This window comes from Lissotriton vulgaris, chromosome 5 (assembly GCF_964263255.1).
Source record: "Lissotriton vulgaris chromosome 5, aLisVul1.2, whole genome shotgun sequence".
Taxonomy (NCBI): domain Eukaryota; kingdom Metazoa; phylum Chordata; class Amphibia; order Caudata; family Salamandridae; genus Lissotriton; species Lissotriton vulgaris.
This window is the reverse complement of record NC_141693.1, coordinates 1,836,079,505-1,836,099,160: the sequence shown is the minus strand read 5'-3', so window position 1 is coordinate 1,836,099,160 and position 19,656 is coordinate 1,836,079,505. Positions and strand designations below refer to the sequence as shown.

At 50.0% G+C, this 19,656-nt stretch overlaps 1 protein-coding gene across 1 annotated transcript in view; it reads left to right on the top strand.

Moving 5' to 3' along the window:
* Positions 1 to 18,731, top strand: part of TBX21 (T-box transcription factor 21) — a 203,296-nt gene extending 184,565 nt beyond the window's left edge. The window contains exons 5-6 of the mRNA XM_086920519.1: positions 16,304 to 16,365; positions 17,492 to 18,731. Coding sequence (XP_086776645.1) covers positions 16,304 to 16,365; positions 17,492 to 18,203 — 774 coding nt within the window. The 3' untranslated portion in view covers positions 18,204 to 18,731. The remainder of the gene's footprint in view (positions 1 to 16,303; positions 16,366 to 17,491) is intronic.
* Positions 18,732 to 19,656: the final 925 nt, after the last annotated feature.

Genomic DNA, 19,656 nt, shown 5'->3' with positions numbered 1-19,656 from the left:
GTAAGAGCCACCTGTCCATTGCGTAGCCTGGGCTATCAGTAGGGCCATAAAAGCCGTGGTTGATAGCAGTAAGCTGAGAGGACCAATAGTACCGGCGTACATCCGGGAGGGCTATGCCTCCGTCGTACCACGGCAACGTGAGCTTCTGGATGGCGACACGAGGTCGACCATCCCAGAGCAAGGCCCATTGCAAACTCTCAATCTCCCGAAAATAGCGGGCCGGGACCGGGTCCTGAGTGTTCTGCAAGGCATAGAGGAACCTGGGTAGGGACATCATTTTGAACAATGCTGCCCGGCCCAGGAGAGAGAGCGGGAGCCTGCGCCAACTATCCACATCTCTCCGCAGTCGCTGGAGGGGGGGAGCAGATTGTGGTCGTATCGCGCCTTAGAACTACCGGAAATGTATATTCCCAGGTACTTAAAGCCCTGTCCGGCCATCTGGATATTGCAGCCTCTAGGGATGCGCGGTGTGTCCCCCTTTAGAATGTAAAGGGAAGACTTGGCCCAATTGATGACCAGGCCAGAGTGGCGTCCAAAAAGCCTGAGCACGTCGCATGCCACAATGAGCGACTTGCAGGGAGAAGTAAGGTAGAGCAGAATATCATCTGCGTACAGGGAAACTCTATCTTCAAAGCCCGGGGCCCAGGTTATGCCATGTAAGTCCGGGTGAGTACGTAGCATGGCCGTGAGCGGCTCAAGAGCCAGGGCAAACAGGAGAGGTGACAGGGGGCAACCCTGTCTGGTACCTCGGTGGAGGGCAAAGGACGCCGACAAGCGGCCATTGACTGTGACATTAGCCAGCGGGCAAGCATAAAGGAGTTGCACCCAACTCACAAAGACCGGTCCAAGTCCAAGCTTCGCCAGCACCGCCCATAGATAACTCCACTCAAGCGAGTCAAAAGCCATCGTGGCGTCCAGAGAAGCAAGCACCGCCGGTTCCTCAAGGGTGTGGGCTCTGGCCATAACACCATGGAGCCGACGCAGGTTAAGGGCAGTGTTACGGCGGGGAATGAAACCCGACTGGTCCGGGTGCACCAAATCACCGATGACTCCAACCAATCGATTAGCAAGCAGTTTGGCTAGGATCTTAGGCTCCACATTGTGGAGGGAAATAGGGCGATAGGATCGGCACATGTCTCTTGGCTTTCCCTCTTTGTGAATAACCACGATGGTGGCCAGCCTCTGATCTAAGGGGAGGAGGCCCTCGTCCAGTGCCTTCAAAAACATAGTCCGCAGGTGCGTGGATACCACATCCGGTCGAATTTTGTATAACTCGACCGGAATACCATTGGGGCCAGTCGCTTTACCCGACCTTAGTGCACGGATCGCCAAGGCGATCTCGTCAGCGGATATGTCTCGATCCAAGTCGGCACGGTCCTCTTCAGAGAGACAGGGAAGGTCAATCGTTGAGAGGAACGCAACCGAGTCAGCCTCGGAGCGGTCTGAGTTGGAAGTGTAGACACCTAGGAAATAATCAGCAAAGGACTCGGCAATAGCACTTGGGTCCGTGACGGCGACCCCGTCATCACCCAAGATCTCAGGCACCACGCGGCTAGCCATCTCGCGCCTGTCCAGCCAAGCCAGCAGCTTCCCAGCTTTATCCCCAACGTCGTAGATACGACCTTGCTGTTCCTTGGCCAGGGTAAGGGCAGCATTCATGGCAAGATCATGGTATTCCGTCTGTTTAAGGGAAAGAGCATGTAAAAGAGAGGGATCGGGCTCAGGTCCCAGTCGGGACTCGAGGCGCAGAACCTCGGCTTCAATACACGTGAGGTCGGCATCTCTAACCCGCCTGGCCTCTGCAATGAGAGCAAGAGCCTCACCCCTTAACACAGTCTTGAATGCCTCCCACAGGGTAATAGCCGAGCCAACCGAGCCCACATTCTCCGAGAAGTAGAGGTCGATGGCCTTAGCAAGGAGTGCACGAGTCTTGAAATTACGGAAATACCATGGCTTAACCGTCACCGGCCGGTCAGACAGGACGATGTTAAAATCAAACGAGACCCACAACGGGGAGTGGTCGGAAATACCCCGTGCCAAAAAACGGGCCTCCGACACGGCAGACGCATGTGCAGCCAAGGTAAAAACGTAGTCTATACGGGAGAGACTACCATGGGCACTCGAAAGGAAGGAGAAATGGCGGAGCGCGGGATGTAAAAGTCGCCAACTGTCCACCAAACCCATGGAGTCAAGAAAGGGAGGCAACCACAGTTGGGAACTGCGAAGATCTCTCGGCGGTTGGCGGTCCAGGGAGCCAGAGCAGACTGAGTTGAAGTCACCCCCCATTATCAATAGACCATCAGGCAAGGACAAAATGGCGCCACCAAGGTCCTGGAAAGTACTGGATTGTAGGCCTGGGGGAACATAAACCGAAAGTAGCGCGAGGGAACGCCCTTCCCATCTCCCCGCCACTGCAGCGTAGCGCCCCCTCTCATCAATCACAGTGACGTCTATCTCAAGGGGAAGGGACGCGCGCACCAGGATTCCCGCCCCCCGGGAGCCCGAAGAGAACCCAGAGTGGGCAACCATCTTGTAGCCTTTACGATTAAGAGCTTTGCAAGAATTTCCAATCAAATGCGTCTCTTGTAGGAGCACAATATCGGGCATATGTCTCTTAAGCAGTTGAATCACCACCCCTCTCTTAACACGGTCACCCAACCCATTAACATTCCAACTGATCACTTTTAATTTCCTACCCCCCATCGTCCCGCATCCCGTCCCACCCAGCCCCAGCCAACTCAACCATCAAGTGAAAAACAGCAGTAAACATGATCCATTGCCTAGAGGAAAGAAAAGAGAAAGAACGAACAAACAAATAAACTTGTATAATTGCACCCCCCACCCTGCAACCCTGCATCAGACTAAAAAGCCCCCCCCCAACCAGCAGTGTGCCTGTCGCCCCATAAACTACTCTACAAAAAGTCCCAGAGGAGTAAGGAATCTCCACGAACACCTCCCGCCACCCTCCATGTAACGACAGGAAAGTCAGCAGGGTCACTTGAAAACAATACCGACAGTCTCATGAAGCGGGGTCACCAAACGCCGGCGTTGCACAGTAGAGCCAAGTCTCATAGATCCGAGCCACCAGCCGCACCTCCATCTTGTGCATCTTGAGCGTCCCGACGCGGCGACAAAGTGTCCAACCAGTCACTCACATTCTCGGCGAAGTCAAAGAATAGGGCACGGCCCTCATGCTCAATCCGGAGTTTGGCAGGGAACATCATAGAGTACTTATACCCCATATCTCGCAGTCGCCGCTTTACGCCCGCATAGCTCTGGCGCTGTCGCTGAACAGCCCTGGTAAAGTCCGGGTAGAAGTGTATTTCAGCGTTCTGGTACTTAAGCGGTCCATGCCGTCTGGACGCCTGCAGGACCGCATCCCGGTCCCGAAAGTTGAGAAGCCGTGCTACGATGGGTCTAGGCGCCACGCCCGACTTCGGCGGGCCGCCCGGCACCCGATGGGCACGCTCCACAGAGAAAAAGTTACTAAGACCAGACGGTGCCAAATGGGTCTGTATCAGGTCCTCCACAAAGAGGTCCGTCGCCGCTTCCTCCGACCCCTCCGGAACACCGACAATGCGGACGTTCTGTCGCCTGGCACGTCCCTCAAAGTCCTCCAGCCTCCTCGAGAATTGGTCCGCAGACATCCGCAGGTTCCGGACCTCGGTTTGCAGGTCCGAGACGTCGGCCGTCAGGCTGGAGGTCTTAATGTCCAGTGTCTTCACTCGATCATTAGTCTTGCCCAGGTCGGCTCTAATGAGAGTCAGATCAACAGCCATAGTGTCCACCTTGTGGGTCAAGATCTCATGTTGCTGCTGCATGTCAGCCCGAAAACTGGTAATGGCTCCCATGATGTCGCTCAGAGTAGGCTCAGAGCCGTCAGGCGAGCCCGTAGATGGAAGGCTCTTAGCAGAAGATCCCGTGGCAGGCGGCGTCTTCGGCTGGACATATCGCTCAATTCTACTCTGTTGTGACTGTGCTTTCCCGCGGACGCCTTTGTTCGACGTCTTGTCGGGGTCCCCTCTGCCCGCCATGTTGGTTCCGATGAGGACAAAGGGCTGCACCAGCCAAGCCCGAGCCCAACGAGCCAAGAAGAAAATCCGAGCTAGACAGGTAGACCAGGCCGATGAAAGAACGAACTGTAGGCACTAGCACTCCGCCAGTAGGGACAGCAGGCAGTCACTACGCAGTCCAATCGTGCGGAGTGGCGGAGTCCGGAGAGACAATGGCACAGCCCTGGCACGGAGTTCAACTCGACGTAGCTCAGCGTAGGAACCACCGATTCGAAGGCGGAAGGCAGCTCCCGCCTCAGTAGACCACCGGCAATAAGAATCCACCCTCGTGGATCAGGATTTCAGACAGGATATTTGAGGAGGATCAGAAGGTCCGCGGAGCTCCGAGCTTACGCGGCCATCTTGGTTGCCCGCGAAGCTCCTCCCCGGTAATCACTAATGTTGATGACTAGTTGTTCTATATTTGAGTCTTCTTTGTCTTCTTGTCCTTGATGGTTCCCGTCACGCTTCTCGTGGTGGGTGGCTCTTTTTCCTTCTCTTTTTCTTTTGTTTTGTCCTCTCCGGGGTCTCCTTTTTGTGCTTGGCCCTGTTCTAAAAAAGGACTTGGTTCTGTTTGTTGGCTGGTGGTAGGTTGTTGTGCCTGGGCTGTATCAGACTCTTTTGGTGTGGGTTGAGTTCTCCTAGTTCTTTGGCTGTTATCACTGTCTGATGAAGAAGTCTCTGTCTGTGAGGTGTAGGGTCTATTTCGTCTTTTTTTAGCATAAATTTCGGCCCATGTGTAGACCTCTCCAAGTCTGTAATCGAGAGTATCCCTCTTATATTTGCGGATTTTACGTTCATTGATTTCATTTGAATGTTTATCCAGTTGTATGAATGTCATCCAATATAGTTTTGAGTTCCTCCTCAGATAGCATCTTGGATAATTCAGTAGAAGCTTCGTCAATTTCCTTGGTTAGTTCTCCTAATATTCCAGACAGTTCTTCAATAATTAAAAGAATCAAATCCAAAGAACACTTATTGAGAATTTCAAACCATCTTTCCTGGAATTCTTTTGAGTTTTTGCAGAGCGATGGTTTTAAGGCAATTCTTAGGCCCCTCGGTATGCGTTGGTTACGATGATACTTTACGAGAGTACTCGCATGTAATTGTTGATTAATTCGTCTCTTGCTTAGATATATTAATTGTCTTATATGTTGCTCTTTGGAGCGGGTAGTAGTTTCCTGTGTGTTTTCTTCCCTAATGAGTGGGTAAATACGGTCTGCTTCATCTGGTTTGAAAGCAAAGGTGGAGGCTCTGGCCTCAGTACTTTTAGAGATTTCCTCAAAGTTACTCATATTGACTTCGTTTGCGTGCTGTCTGTCCTGTTGTGGACGCGAAAAGGTAAAACAATGATGCTGATTGGGCTGACGCACAGCTAAATTTGAAAGAAATGTCTCCGATTTTAAGGTGCTATGCAAGTAACGTCAGGCGTCCCCCGACGTTCGTTATAACATGTTAGAGTTGTGGGGCCAGTGAGCCACTGGTCCCATCCTTGTATGCACACTAAATTTCCTCTATTTAGACAGAGGATTCACACTTTTTTGGTAGTAGTTCATTAAGTCATTTATTCATCAAGATTTCCGTAATTAAACTCCACATTGGTTCAATGATAATGGATAACCAGACAATATCATCAAAGAATCCAAACTGAAGATTACAAACACAGATAGACAAAAACTGTTACAACCCAGTGTCAAAACACAACAGACCCACATAGTGGTAGTCTCAAAATATTCAACAGCCACCACAAAATTCAAACGGATCATACATCAACACTGGTCACTATTGAATTTGGAACCGGACTTCAATCAGATATTCATGGAACCTCCGCTATTTGGGTTCATTAGAGCACGTAACCTTGGAGAATTGATACAACACAAACCTGTTACCACTACCAACTACACAGGCACCAAACCATGCCTCAATTGCGGAAACTGCAATAGCATCATTCGAGGAAACACAATTAACCACCCAATGAAAGGCTACAAGATAAAACTTAAGGTTAATGCCACATGTGATACTAGCAATGTCATCTATGCTTTAAAATGCCTATGTGGGAAACTGTACATTGGCAAGATGGAACGAAAAATCAAAATAAGACTTACTGAACATAAATCTAATATCCGTCTCAAAAATACCAAATCTTCAATAGCAGTACACTTTCATGAAGAAAAACATAATATTTCCCAAATGAAGTTCACCATACTGGAAATGATTCCAAAAATCGAAGGCAGAGATAACACCAAATTCCTACTTCAAAGGGAAAACACCTGGATCCAAAAACTTTCAACACAAAAGCCATTTGGCTTAAATGATCGAATTGAACTCTCTTGTTACCTATAAGGTTGCTCACGGACTGATTAAGTACTTCCTGTGTGAACTTATGATCATGTATAATTTATAATTTTTTCATATGTTTACTTATCATTTGTATTAGACATTTGCTGTTATTGTTTACCATGTATATTGTCGATCGTAATACACCACCCCACCCCTACTCGCTATGCCCACTGGTATATTTTCCCCTCCTAGAACACATTGACACATACACAATTTCGGTTACACTGACCCAACTCATTAATTTTATGTTAGAACCTTCAGTCTACCCCAGTTCATTACGTTAACGTTACTCTGTCCCTTTAACTCAGCATGAGTCTTTTTTCACCTTTTTCACACCACGTGATCGCGGCTTCTTGAATCTTACGAAACGCGGTCAGAGGCGTTTCCGCCCGGACCCGCGTACACGAACGGATCGGCAAGCATTTCGCCATTCACCTTCAGGTTAGTTCAATAACCCTAGCACCCGGATACTCACTCCAGGAGCCAACTTTTCCTTACACACGTAACCTAACACGCTCCCTATAACTTTATATTTGCAGAGCAAGACGATACGAAAAAACGTGATACACGTAAGAATTGCTCAACATAGTTGATTTTTTCACAGGCTTTTGATTCCATTAAGGTGACCCCATTAAACGACACTCAAACGCACCGTACCCTGTTGACTTGCACAACCCGACCCTCCCCCACTCAGCGAGTATTCTCACGATTTGATTGACAGGTTGTTTACTTCTGTTTTTTGATTGTAGTGTCCTTTCCCTGATGAAGGGGTGCACGATAACCCCGAAATGCATTGGATGTGGATGTATTTAAAGGATTGTGTCATGTGGTGAAAATGAACTTATAAAACCATTATCATTGAACCAATGTGGAGTTTAATCACGGAAATCTTGATGAATAAATGACTTAATGAACTACTACCAAAAAAGTGTGAATCCTCTGTCTAAATAGAGGAAATTTAGTGTGCATACAAGGATGGGACCAGTGGCTCACTGGCCCCACAACTCTAACATATATATTATGCAGCAGAAGTGGATTATTTGGCACAGGGAAAAAACTCGTAACTATGCAGAACAGGAATGACACATTTCCAGTAGCGTCGCTCTACTTCTCCGGCGCCTGAAACTCATGAGCAAAACACACAAGATGATGGACTGAATGCTGCACAATGGCAAAACATTCACCCCCAGTCACAGATCTGGGTTTAATCCATCGTTATTTTGCTCACCAAGCCACCCCATGTATGACATTGTTCTGCATTCTGTCCATCAACTGTTGTTTTTGCATTTGTCACCCCGAGTGGGACAAGTATGCTCAGACGTGAGTCCCGTGCCACTGGAATCAAGCTATGCTGGCTGAAGAGGGGTGAAACCCCAAAACCGGTCCTACGATGCTTGTCTCTAGTCCAGGGAGGACCTGGCTTGGCAGTTCGGGCTGGACTGTTCCCATGAGGCACAAGGTCAAGACTGATTTGCATATGGCAGGATTCAAACTGGAATGGCGAGCAAAAAAATGATGGATTTAGGCCCAGATCTCTGTACTGAGGTGAATGTATGACATTGTTCTGCATTCTGTCCATCAACTGTTGTTTTTGCATTTGTCACCCCGAGTGGGACAGGTATGTTCAGACGTGACTCCTGTGCTCTCCATGCCACTGGAATCAAGCTATCCTGGCTGAAGAGGGGTGAAACCCCGAAACCGGACCTAGGATGCTTGTTTCCAGTCCAGGGAAGACCTGGCTTGGCAGTTCGGGCTGGACCGTTCCCATGAGGCACAGGGTCAAGACTAATTTGCATATGGCAGGGTTCAAACTTGAATGGCATGGTGAGCAAAAAAATGATGGATTTAGGCCCAGATCTCTGTACTGAGGTGCATGTATGACATTGTTCTGCATTCTGTCCATCAACTGTTGTTTTTGAACCTCATAGAGTGCCTAAGGGACCGAAGACCTTAAAGGATTGTTGGTTTACTTAGGACAATCAGGGATGTTCTACGGCCAGCATGAAGATCTGGAGAAGTGTATACATTCCATATTTATATAAGAAGCATATTCTAAGATTCAGAATATGGAGAGGCCTTTTACCATTGAAAGTAGGGTTTGGGGGGCGTAGCTTGCTGGCAAAAATGGCGGACGTGCTCCGATAGAGCTCCGGACCACGGGGGGGATCTATTTACCCTGCAGCACCTGGGGGCGCCCCGTCCTGGTCTCCAGAGTTACCGGGTGTTCAGCGAGGCCAAAAGGACCATCTTGATCGCAAATCTGCTTCCCGCTGCCCGGGGGACGGAGGTGTGCACACCGGGCCTGTCGGCGGGATGGGCCGGCCCGGAGTGGAGGACTGAGAGGACACGGTGACGACCCGGCACGCTGCCTGCTACCATCCGTCAGGACACAGAGGGGGCCCATGTGCGGCTGCTCGGCGAAGCAACTGATCACAGACGCGGAGGGGCGGTTCACGGTGGTGCCTCCGGTGTGGCGGTCGGCGGCGTCTGGAGAGATTGGCGGTGAGTGAGCGTGAGGGGCCTGCATTGCGACAATCACTCTCCCCCCCCCACCCCCCCCCCCCTCTCCACCAGAGCATTCTTCCTGGTGGCCCTCGGCCGCAGTCGAGTCCCCCGTGGGGGACCCGCGAAGGCTGTGTGGATACCGCCCATTACCTGAAGGGCACTTGGGGAGCGGCTGATGCTCCCATAGAAACCTGCTTCGTCTGTGGTTGCGTCTGCTGGGCGGTAATCTGTGGTTGCCCTCGGCGCTGCGGAAAGCCCTTCTTTTCTCCTTGAGCCTCTTGCTGTGGATGTGACGCACCGGGGACCTCTTGGGCTCCTTGGATTGCGCCGGTGGCTGAGACCAGGGCCTCGCGGTGACGGGGTGCCCGACTGAGACCTGAAACACTGCCTCGACCCGGCCCGTGACGCCGGATGCCCTGCATCCCACCGGCCCTCTAAAGATAAAACAGGAAAAAAATGCTAAATAAAAGAGCAATAATAGGGTTTAATCATCCATACTCTTTGGAGGGGCACTGCCCTGGAACACTATCACGACTCACGAGGTTATCCGTGGTGCCGCACTGAGGTACTCGGCGCCCCCCGGACCCTGGGACTTGGCATTAGGTGGGCCTTGTTACTGGTGAGTGGATGGCTGCTCCCACGATATCTTACTGGGGCTCTGCACAGACCTGGCATTGCATTCCGGCACGGTGTTGCACACGCCCCTCTCTTGTAAGTGCCTCTTACTGCCTCATCTGAAGAACAATGCCACAATATCTGTGAGGCGCACCCTGATAAAGCGAGGACAGCTGCATGAGGCACTCCTACCGACCCTTGCTGGACTACAAAGGCCCCTGGTTTTGATAGACGGTGGCGGCCCTGGGAGGATCCCTACGTTACACTTAGCACCTCTCCCCTCTTGCTGCGGAGACCCTAAGACTCTTGCAATCCTATATCAGTGCCCGCTGGCTGCTATTACTGTGGTCAGAGGCAGGGGGAAAACTATGGAGAGACAACAGGAACCGGGGGCCTCTCTGCTGGTGCGGAGGCCTCTGGAAGACCTCCCCCACCAACGACGGCTGCCTCTGCGCCTACCGGGGGCCCTCCCGACAAGTTGGACCTTATCCTGCAGAAAATCAGAGAGTCTAGGGCAGCCTTGGAGCTGCAGATCGGCTCGCTCGCCACTGGCCTCACTCTCCTCAAGGCTGATCATGGAAAGCTGGCGGACATGGTCAAGGAACATGAACAAACCCTCAGGAACATAGACCCCCAAGTCTCCGAGAATACCACAAACCTGAAACGTCTTCAGCAACAAGTAACGGACCTCCGAGACCAGGTGGGAGAGGTGGAAGGTAGGAACAGACGCAACAACATCTGCGTTATTGGCCTTCCGGAGCGCAGCGAGGGTGCGTGTCCAAAAGAGTTCGTGGAGGCCTGGCTCAAGGACCACATAGCTCCAGAGGGTTTATCTAAGCATGGGCGTAAAATCCGTTCCGTTCGCGGAATTTGCAGATTTTCTGCAATTTCGCGGTCCGTGAATCTCGCGAAATTGCAGAAAAATCTGCAAAATCGTGTGTGGCATGGATTTTCAAAAACTGAAGTACATGAAACACTTACAGGGTTACAGCAGGTGCCCAAGTTGAAGCTAATTTCTTTGTAAACATTTACAAAATGGTTACAAAGAAATTAGCTTCAACTTGGGCACCTGCTGTAACCCTGTAAGTGGTTCCTGAGCTGCGCCTCCAGAGTTGTTGCCTACTTGCAACTATTCTCTGACCCTGCTCTGACCCTCGAAGCAGGGTCAGAGAATAGTTACAAGTATGGCACAATGCTCCAGGCTGTCTCAAAAATTAAACCACAACAGGAAGCACTTACAGATAAGGAAGCAGGTGCCGGACTTGAAGCTCCAATTCAGTAACACCTTAACCAGCCCCCGGTTGAGGCTGGGCAGGTGTGCTTTCTCCCCATAATCTACAGTGGTGAACCAGAGGGTGCTGTGATGAACCAGAAGGTGCTGTGATGAACCAGAGGGTGACAGTGGTGAACCAGAGGGTGACAGTGGTGAACCAGAGGGTGACAGTGGTGAACCAGAGGGTGACAGTGGTGAACCAGAGGGTGGCAGTGAGGAACCATAGGGTGGCAGTGGTGAACCAGAGGGTGGCAGTGATGAACCAGATGGTGACAGTGATGAACCAGATGGTGACAGTGATGAACCAGAGGGTGGCAGTAGTGAACCAGAGGGTGGCAGTGATGAACCAGAGGGTGGCAGTGATGAACCAGAGGACGGAAGTGATGAACCAGAGGGTGGCAGTGGTGAACGAGAGGGTGGCAGTGGTGAACTAGAGGGTGGCAGTGATGAACCAGAGGGTGGCAGTGATGAACCAGAGGGTGGCAGTGGTGAACCAGAGGGTGGCAGTGGTGAACCAGAGGGTGGCAGTGGTGAACCAGAGGGTGGCTGTGATGAACCAGAGGGTGGCTGTGGTGAACCAGAGGGTGCTGTGATGAACCAAAGGGTGTCAGTGATGAACCAGAGGGTGACAGTGATGAACTAGAGGGTGGCAGTGATGAACCAGAGGGTGGAAGTGATGAACCAGAGGGTGGCGCTGCTAAACTGCCCGGCAGCCCTGTGGGTATGAGCCCCCCGCTGCTGAGCTGCCCAGGGGTTTTGAGCCCACGCGCTACTGAACTGCCCCATACTGCCCAGCGCCAGCATATGCCAGTACAGGGCAGTTTAGTATGAGATGGGACATTGTCCAACAGCAGCAGCTTCATGCGCCTGAACCCACTGAGCAGGATCAGAATGGCTTTGTACCAACACGCGCAGCAGAGCTATCTTGGACATCTGAAGGATTCTGGGGTCCTGTGCCAAACGTATTTTTGCATCCATGAGTTTCCCGAGCGCCATCCCCGTGCAGCTCCTGTGACCAGGAGGCTGCTTTCTCCTCATCTGCTCGGTCTCTGACCCTTTATAAACAAGATGCATGTGAACTCGCATAGAAGCCCCGCCCGTTTGGCCCCATCCACCACACACTAGCGGTATGAAACATCTTCCCGCCCGTCCCCACTATAATGGCCAGCTCACTCAAGGGACCTTGGCACCTTTTGGCGCGCTGGCAAAGTTACAGGCACACGTGGTCACATATTTGTGCAAATGGCACAAAAATCCGCAAGTTCGCGGGAAAATTCGCGAACGTGCTGATTTTTTTTGCCATTTCGCAGGAATTCGCGGACCGCGAATTCGTAAATTTTCGCCCATACTTAGGTTTATCTCCATTCTTCTGCATGGAGCATGCCCACAAAATACCGACTGGGCCTCCTAGGCCAGGCGCCCTGCCAAGAACACTGATAGCAAAAATCCTGAACTACAGGGACCGTGATCTCCTCCTTCAAAAAGCGAGAGAACAAGCACCAATCCAATTTGAAAATCATCGGCTCTCGTTATACCCTGACTATACTATCACGGTTCAAAGACAACGTTCGTCATATCAGGCAATCAAAAAGAAGCTGCGAAAAGCACAACTCAAATACGCCTTGCTTTACCCGGCCCGACTTAAAGTCATACAGGACAAAAATTCTCATATCTTTGAAAGCCCTGCGGATGTACAGGAATGGCTCGAGGTTATGGGCATCGAGACGAGTGGTAAAGGTGGCTCCGACCATCCACCGCAGAGATGAGACAGATCACAGAGAGGGGGACATGGTAGCTCACCGGGACCTTCTCTGAATACCGGATCAGCCACCCCTACACGGGAACAACAAAGGCTTGAACGGGAGGGGGACCTGGCAACGGTCGAGGCCTTTCGTGCAGGCACAAATATACCTGTCATTGCAGCGGGTCTTAATGCAGCACTATACTTAGCAGATTGGTCGACCCCTCCATTTGCTGGTACAATACACACCTTGTGGTCTGGGGCCAGGTACGGACGGCCGCCCGCAGGCGCATAGTGGGGTCCACCTACGATACCCTACGGGCGCAACCCTGAGTATGTCCCCCCCCCAGTTGGCTCCGTAGAGCCGTCGGGACACTAGAAATAAGAAAATGAGCGTAGAGATTGTTGGCAATGCACCCCCATGTAGCGTATGCACCTTTATTGGTTATGCAACAGTTATACCTTATTGTTGGGCCCAGAGCAGTTTGAACTCTGCGCCATGTTTTGTTTTTGTTTTTGGGAAAGGGAAATCCTGGTCTGCCTTTAAAGTCAGGCTATCCCCTGTGGCAAGCCCTACAGAACACAACACCACATGCCTGCACCCAGAACCACTACCGGGTCCTATAGTCTAATCACCTGGAATGTCCGAGGAATGGGAGCAATTAAAAAGAGGCATAGAAAACATGCCTTTCTCTTGCGACTTAAAGCCCATATAGCTTTTCTACAGGAGTCCCATTTCAGAGAAACAGAAGCCCAAAAAACTAGGAAAAAATGGCGAGGTCAGTTGTACTCTACCAATTACTCCGCTTTCGCCAGGGGAGCGGCACTCTGGGTTCGCTATGAGGTCCCCTTCATTGAAATTGAACGCTGTACTGATGAGCAATGGAGATACATCCTAATAAAAGGTACGCTGGATGGCTCTCTGGTCGTACTGGGAAGCATTTACGCTCCCAGTTTCGATCAAGATCAATTCCTTCAGCTGCTAGGTAATGCCCTGCTGGGATGGGTGGGCATCCCTTGGCTACTGGGTGGGGACTGGAACGCGGTTCTGGATGTGGCCATGAATAGATCCCACCCCCCATTACATGGTACTAACACCCACAGATTAGCTGAGGTGTTTGCTGTCTGGGCACAAGGATGGGCATCTCCACCCTACCCACAGGAAATATTCATTTTACTCCCCAGTCCATAAGCTCCACACTAGGATTGACAGGATCCTTTGTTCCAACACCGCTATCACACAGGTCAGCAACACTACATACTTAGCTAAAACTTTCTAAGAACATTGTCCGCTGGAGCTCACTCTCAGCTGGGGCCATGTGCCTACTCCGGTCCCCACCTGGCGATTGAATCCCCAACTCTTAGATGACGCCCCATCCCGCACCACACTTGCAAACACCATCACCAAAAAGATTATAGGACCCCTCCAGAAACAATAAAAATTGTCACATCAGGCCCCAAGTAACCCCTATAACGCACAGACCAGGAGGGTGTGGGGGGGAGGGAGGGGGGAGGTTCGGGGTACATTTTTCAGTTGATTGTGTTGAAACTAAATACAAACTGTACAAACAGATGATTCAAGTACACCCATTGTTATACCGTTATGCTGCTTTGACCATTTATACTTGGAAATGTTGATTATAACTCCTTTTGTATGGGATGCGGACTAGTGTAAATGCCTTACATGCCTACTACGTGTAACCTTTGCTATACTCAGGAGGGCCACTTAAGGGGTAAAAGAGAAAACGACTCATTGATTTTACAATGGCTGTTTCTTGACAATTTCTGTACTATTGTGGTCTGCAATAAAGTTTGTTAAAAAAAAAGAAAGTAGGGTTTGGAAAGAAACCCTCTAGGTGGGACTCTTGATTAACATGAACATCAGACAGTACATGGACATCAGCCGCCAGAAAATGGACATCAGCCACCATAACATGGACATCACCCAGTACATGAACATCAGCCAGTACATGGACACCACCCAGAAAATGGACACCACCCAGAACATGAACTTCAGCCAGTACATGGACACCACCCAGAAAATGGACACCACCCAGAACATGAACTTCAGCCAGTACATGGACACCACCCAGAAAATGAACACCATCCAGAACATGCACATCACCCAGAACATGGACACCACCCAGAACATGGACGTCAGCCAGAACATGGACGTCAGCCAGAACATGGACGTCAGCCAGAACATGGACGTCAGCCAGAACATGGACGTTAGCCAGAACATGGATGTCAGCCAGAACATGGATGTCAGCCAGAACATGGACACCGCCCAGAACATTGACACCACTCAGAACATAGACGTCAGCCAGACATGGACATCAGATACCAGAACATGGACATCAGCCACCAGAACATGGAAATCAGCCACCAGAACATGGACTTCAAACACCAGAACATAGACATCAGACACCAGAACATGGATATCAGCCAAAAGAACATGGACATCAGACACCTGATCATGGACATCGGACACCAGAACACGGACATCAGACACCAGAACATGGACATCTGGCAGACATGGACACCACCCAGAACATGCAAATCACCCAGAACATGCAAATCACCCAGAACATAGACACCAGCCAGAACATGGACGTCAGCCAGAACATGGACGTCAGCCAGAACATGGACACCGCCCAGAACATGGACACCACTCAGAACATAGACGTCAGCCAGACATGGACATCAGATACCAGAACATGGACATCAGCCACCAGAACATGGACATCAGCCACCAGAACATGGACATCAGCCACCAGAACATGGACATCAAACACCAGAACATAGACATCAGAAACCAGAACATGGACATCAGCCAAAAGAAAGTGGACATCAGACACCTGATCATGGACATCGGACACCAGAACACGGACATCAGGCACCAGAACATGGACATCAGCCAAAACATGGACACCACCCAGAACATGGACACCACCCAGATCATGGACGTCAGCCAGAACATGGACGTGAACCAGAACATGGACAGCAGCGAGATCTTTGGCAAATATGGGGGGAAAATAGTGTAAGGCCACCAGATAAAACAGTGCAGCTGCCTTATTGGTTGGTGCCAATAGCTGCAGGAATAAACACTGTATTTCATACTGTGTTTGATTCCATGGGCTCCAAAGGCTTGTGACCCCTTCCCCAAACTAGGTGTAGCCTTGGTCTTACTTCCATCATTAAGGGTGTGTGTGTGTCAACTTGCTGAACTGTCCACTTGTAAATTTCAGCCAAATTGGCAGCTGATAGGATGATCTTACCACACATGCGTACAAAGACCCCGCTACCAGAAGGCAAAGCTGAGGGAGGGAGATTTGCAGCCTGGCCACGGTCTGGAGCCACACAATGCTGAGCATTAACTGCAGTCTTGTGGCTGGGTGCATAAAACATGCAAAAATTCAACTGCAAAGCTATTACCGGCAAATAACTTTTCCCTCCTCTGAATTATTGATTTAAACAATGGCATTAAACCACATAATGAGTATCAGTAGGATATGGCATGAGCAATATCAAGTCACATGTATAGCATCACATGTGAAATGTGAAATCTCATCAGAAGTATGGCACCGGCACAAAAGATTTGTATTCACATCAAGAAGGGCTTGTGGTGTCTGAGATGTTGCTATTACCTTACGTGTTTTAGAGATGTTCTGAAATGCAGTGCTTGCTAAACCCTGTCTCCTGGGATGCATGTGATCAGGAGGCAGGGTGTTGGTGCCAAGGCAACTCAGTGACACTCTGGTTTTACTGTTTCTGCAGATCACACAGTTGAAAATTGACCACAATCCTTTCGCCAAAGGCTTCAGGGACAACTTTGACTCGTAAGTACATGAGAGTGATCCAGGAGACCGAGGGCCCGATTTAGATCTTGGCGGATGGGTTACTCCGTCACAACGATGTCGGATATCCCGTCCACTGAAATATAAATCCCATTATATCCTATGGTATAAATATTTTGGCAGACGGGATACCGGTCACTGTTGTGATGGAGTAACCCGTCAGCCAAGATCTAAACCAGGCCCAAAGTCCTGTCATTGTCACTCCTTACTTCTCCATTCTCTGTGCCTCCTCCTTCCCTTCTCTGTATTCCTCGCCGCCTCCAAGTCTACGATGTCTGCCTCTTTTCAGCCTCACTCACCCATGTCTAACCTCCACTCCATGCGCCTCTCCACTCCGGCCTCCATCCTCTGCTTCTTCTCATACTCCTATGCCCACTGAACTCCTCTTTCCTTCTTCTCCTCATTTGTCTCCTTGCTTCCTCCTCATCCATCCTCCATGTCTTGTCGACGGTGCGTTTCTGGTTCTTATTTTGGCCCAGACTTCCCCAAGCCCAAGTGGGTGGACATTGGGGTAAACTTCCATGGATCACCGATCCTCTCACCAAAAATGTCAAACTCCTGTGTTCGAGTTGGCCCAAGTCACACTGGGTGTACTTAACTCTTTTACATGTTATCATTCTCCTAACACTGTGCTCTGGGACATATATGATTTGACACTTAACACATAGGACCCCCTCATGCTCCCATGTTGGAAAACTAGGTCCTGCATGTGTACTGATTTGAATCGTATAGGACACTGTGCATATGGTGACCTACAGCATATATATGCAACCCTCTTAATGCCCAATACTAACGCAAAAGCACCCCAACTGTGTGCTACTAATCATATAAACCCTAAAAAGAACCATACAAGAGCTGGACAGATTCATGGTTTGGAACTGGATGTTTATCATCCCATACAGAATGATAACGCACCTTTAGACCCCACCCCCCATATGCAATGATATTAAGGAAACAGGACCCCTGGGAGTATGAAACCCTCACCCTCTATATAGGAGCGTCTAGTGTGCACGAGTCCTCGCATGTCAGCCGAACCTCATTCGCATGGTCACATGTCCTTCATTCCATCACCCTCACCACCTCTCAATACTGCCTTTTTCCCTTGCAGAATGTACTCCATGGCAGAGGGTGACCGCCATACTCCATCACCACCAGACGCCGCCGGCTGCCAGCAGCTCCTCTCTGGTAGCCGCTATTCCCCCTTCCTTCATGAGCAGTACCAGCTGCCGCAGAACCGCTTCTATAGTGGGGACCGCGCCAGCCCCCATGGTGCCCAGCATAAGGACCCGCTGGGAACCGCCTCAGCACGCTGGTACCTCAGCGCCCAGCAGGCCCCGACCAGCCACCTGGACTACAGCGCCTATGATGGAGACTACTCGGGGGGCAAGTTTGCTTCCTACGGTGTAAAGCCATTCCCCCTGCAGAGCAGCACCCACCACTCGCTGGGATACTACCAGGACCTGTCTTTCGGATCCCCCAGCAGCTGGGCTAGTGCACGTGGCTCCTCCCAATACCAGACCAAACCAGGCCCAGGCATGCTGAGCTGGCTCCGCCATGCGCGGGATGTGCGGCCCTCCAGCAGCGGAGAGGAAAGGGCAAAGGAAGCCGAGGCCCCGACGGTGGCATGGACTGATCCCCGCTTAGTCAAATCTTTGGACAACTCAGACTCTTCAGGCCTATATGAGGTGGCAGAATGCAAGCGCCGGCGGGTATCGCCATATTCCTCCAGCGCTGATAGCTCCTCACCCCACCACAATGGGGAGCACTATGAGAAAGATGGTGCTGATGCGGGCTTCTACAGCTTCTACAGTGGCAACTGAGTGGTGGAATGGAAGGGGTGTATATAATGCTATAGGGTGGGGCCTTGTATATATTGCAAGCAATGAGGTACTGTTATGTTCAATTTCCTGTCATATTAAAATGCCTAAAGTAAATAGTATGTGATATATTCTGAAGCACTTGGATTTTGCATGCCTGTTCCCAGGAACATGAAAAACAAAAAAACAGGGGTGCCTTGGAACAGGAGTGATATCGTGCAGTAAAACTGTTTAGAGAAATACTTTGTAACCTATCAACATCGTTGTTGGGACAAAAAATATTCCAATGCTATCAGGGGGTATAGAATCCAGCATACCTCACCACTATTCTCCCTCCACTCATCCGAGATCATGGCACGTTTAGCTATTGGACTAGGAAATGGGAGGAGCCTATAGAGACATGAATGCTGGGCGAACTGCGGGTCCACTGGGATCTTCCTTACCTTCAAAGTTTAATGTTGTGATGTGAACTTTAGCAAATCTGTCAGCAATAAATCATTTAAGATGCACCTCACAGTGCCCTGTCTAGTGACAAAGTGCTCGCGTGCTTGCTTGCTCATTAGTTTTTTCAATATAGTATGTAAGAGCTCTCTATGCTTTGATGATGTGGGTGTTAATTCTATGATTAAGCAATAAGGGAAGTGGTCTGATTTTCCTAGTAAGCAACCGGTAAAGAGGATATCTGTATTCAGAAGTCTTGTAGCATATGAGCCAAAACCTCTCAAAATTCGTCACCTTCTTCTGATTATATTTACGAGTTTTCATATCCTCTTTCGGCCACAGAGCGTAGCTGAGAATTGCTTTTGGAGAGGCCACATATAAATCTAGAAAATAAATTAACCTACAAAGAGTACCACTCACTCAATTTAGACATGGTAGTTAACAAGTCACAATTAGTAATCTATAATTCCCCTCCCTCCATACTGCAGAATGTCTTGAGTATCTAGGCAGAAATCTATTGGTTTTCATCTTCAAGCCGGGTGCCACTCAGCCACTCCCCTTTACACCCAATTTCAATTCTTTAATTCTGATGCATATCCCTAGCGCTACAAAAGCCACCAAGGGGCATTTGAGCATAGATGAGGCCATGATTAGAATGATAAAGTCTTGGAGGTCAACTAAATGTACGCCGGTCTACAAGGTAACTCTTCCAAGAGACAGCAGTATGATGGACGTCGTTGAACCTCAACATCCACTATGATTAACATGCTGAATAGAGCAGAACTATGTGCAAATGGAATAGGCAACCTTCGCATCCAATGGCGACTGTACTCATAAGGAGACGATGAGAGGTTTGAACATAGACGAAGCGTTAAGCATCACGAGAGGGAGAGGGGAATCCTACTGGCCAGGCACAAGGGTCTAGCAAACATCTTTCCAAGCAAGACTTGACCAAAATGATCATCCATTTGGGGCCAGCGTCCAACCTCAATACTTGCAAAACCTATGGAGAGTT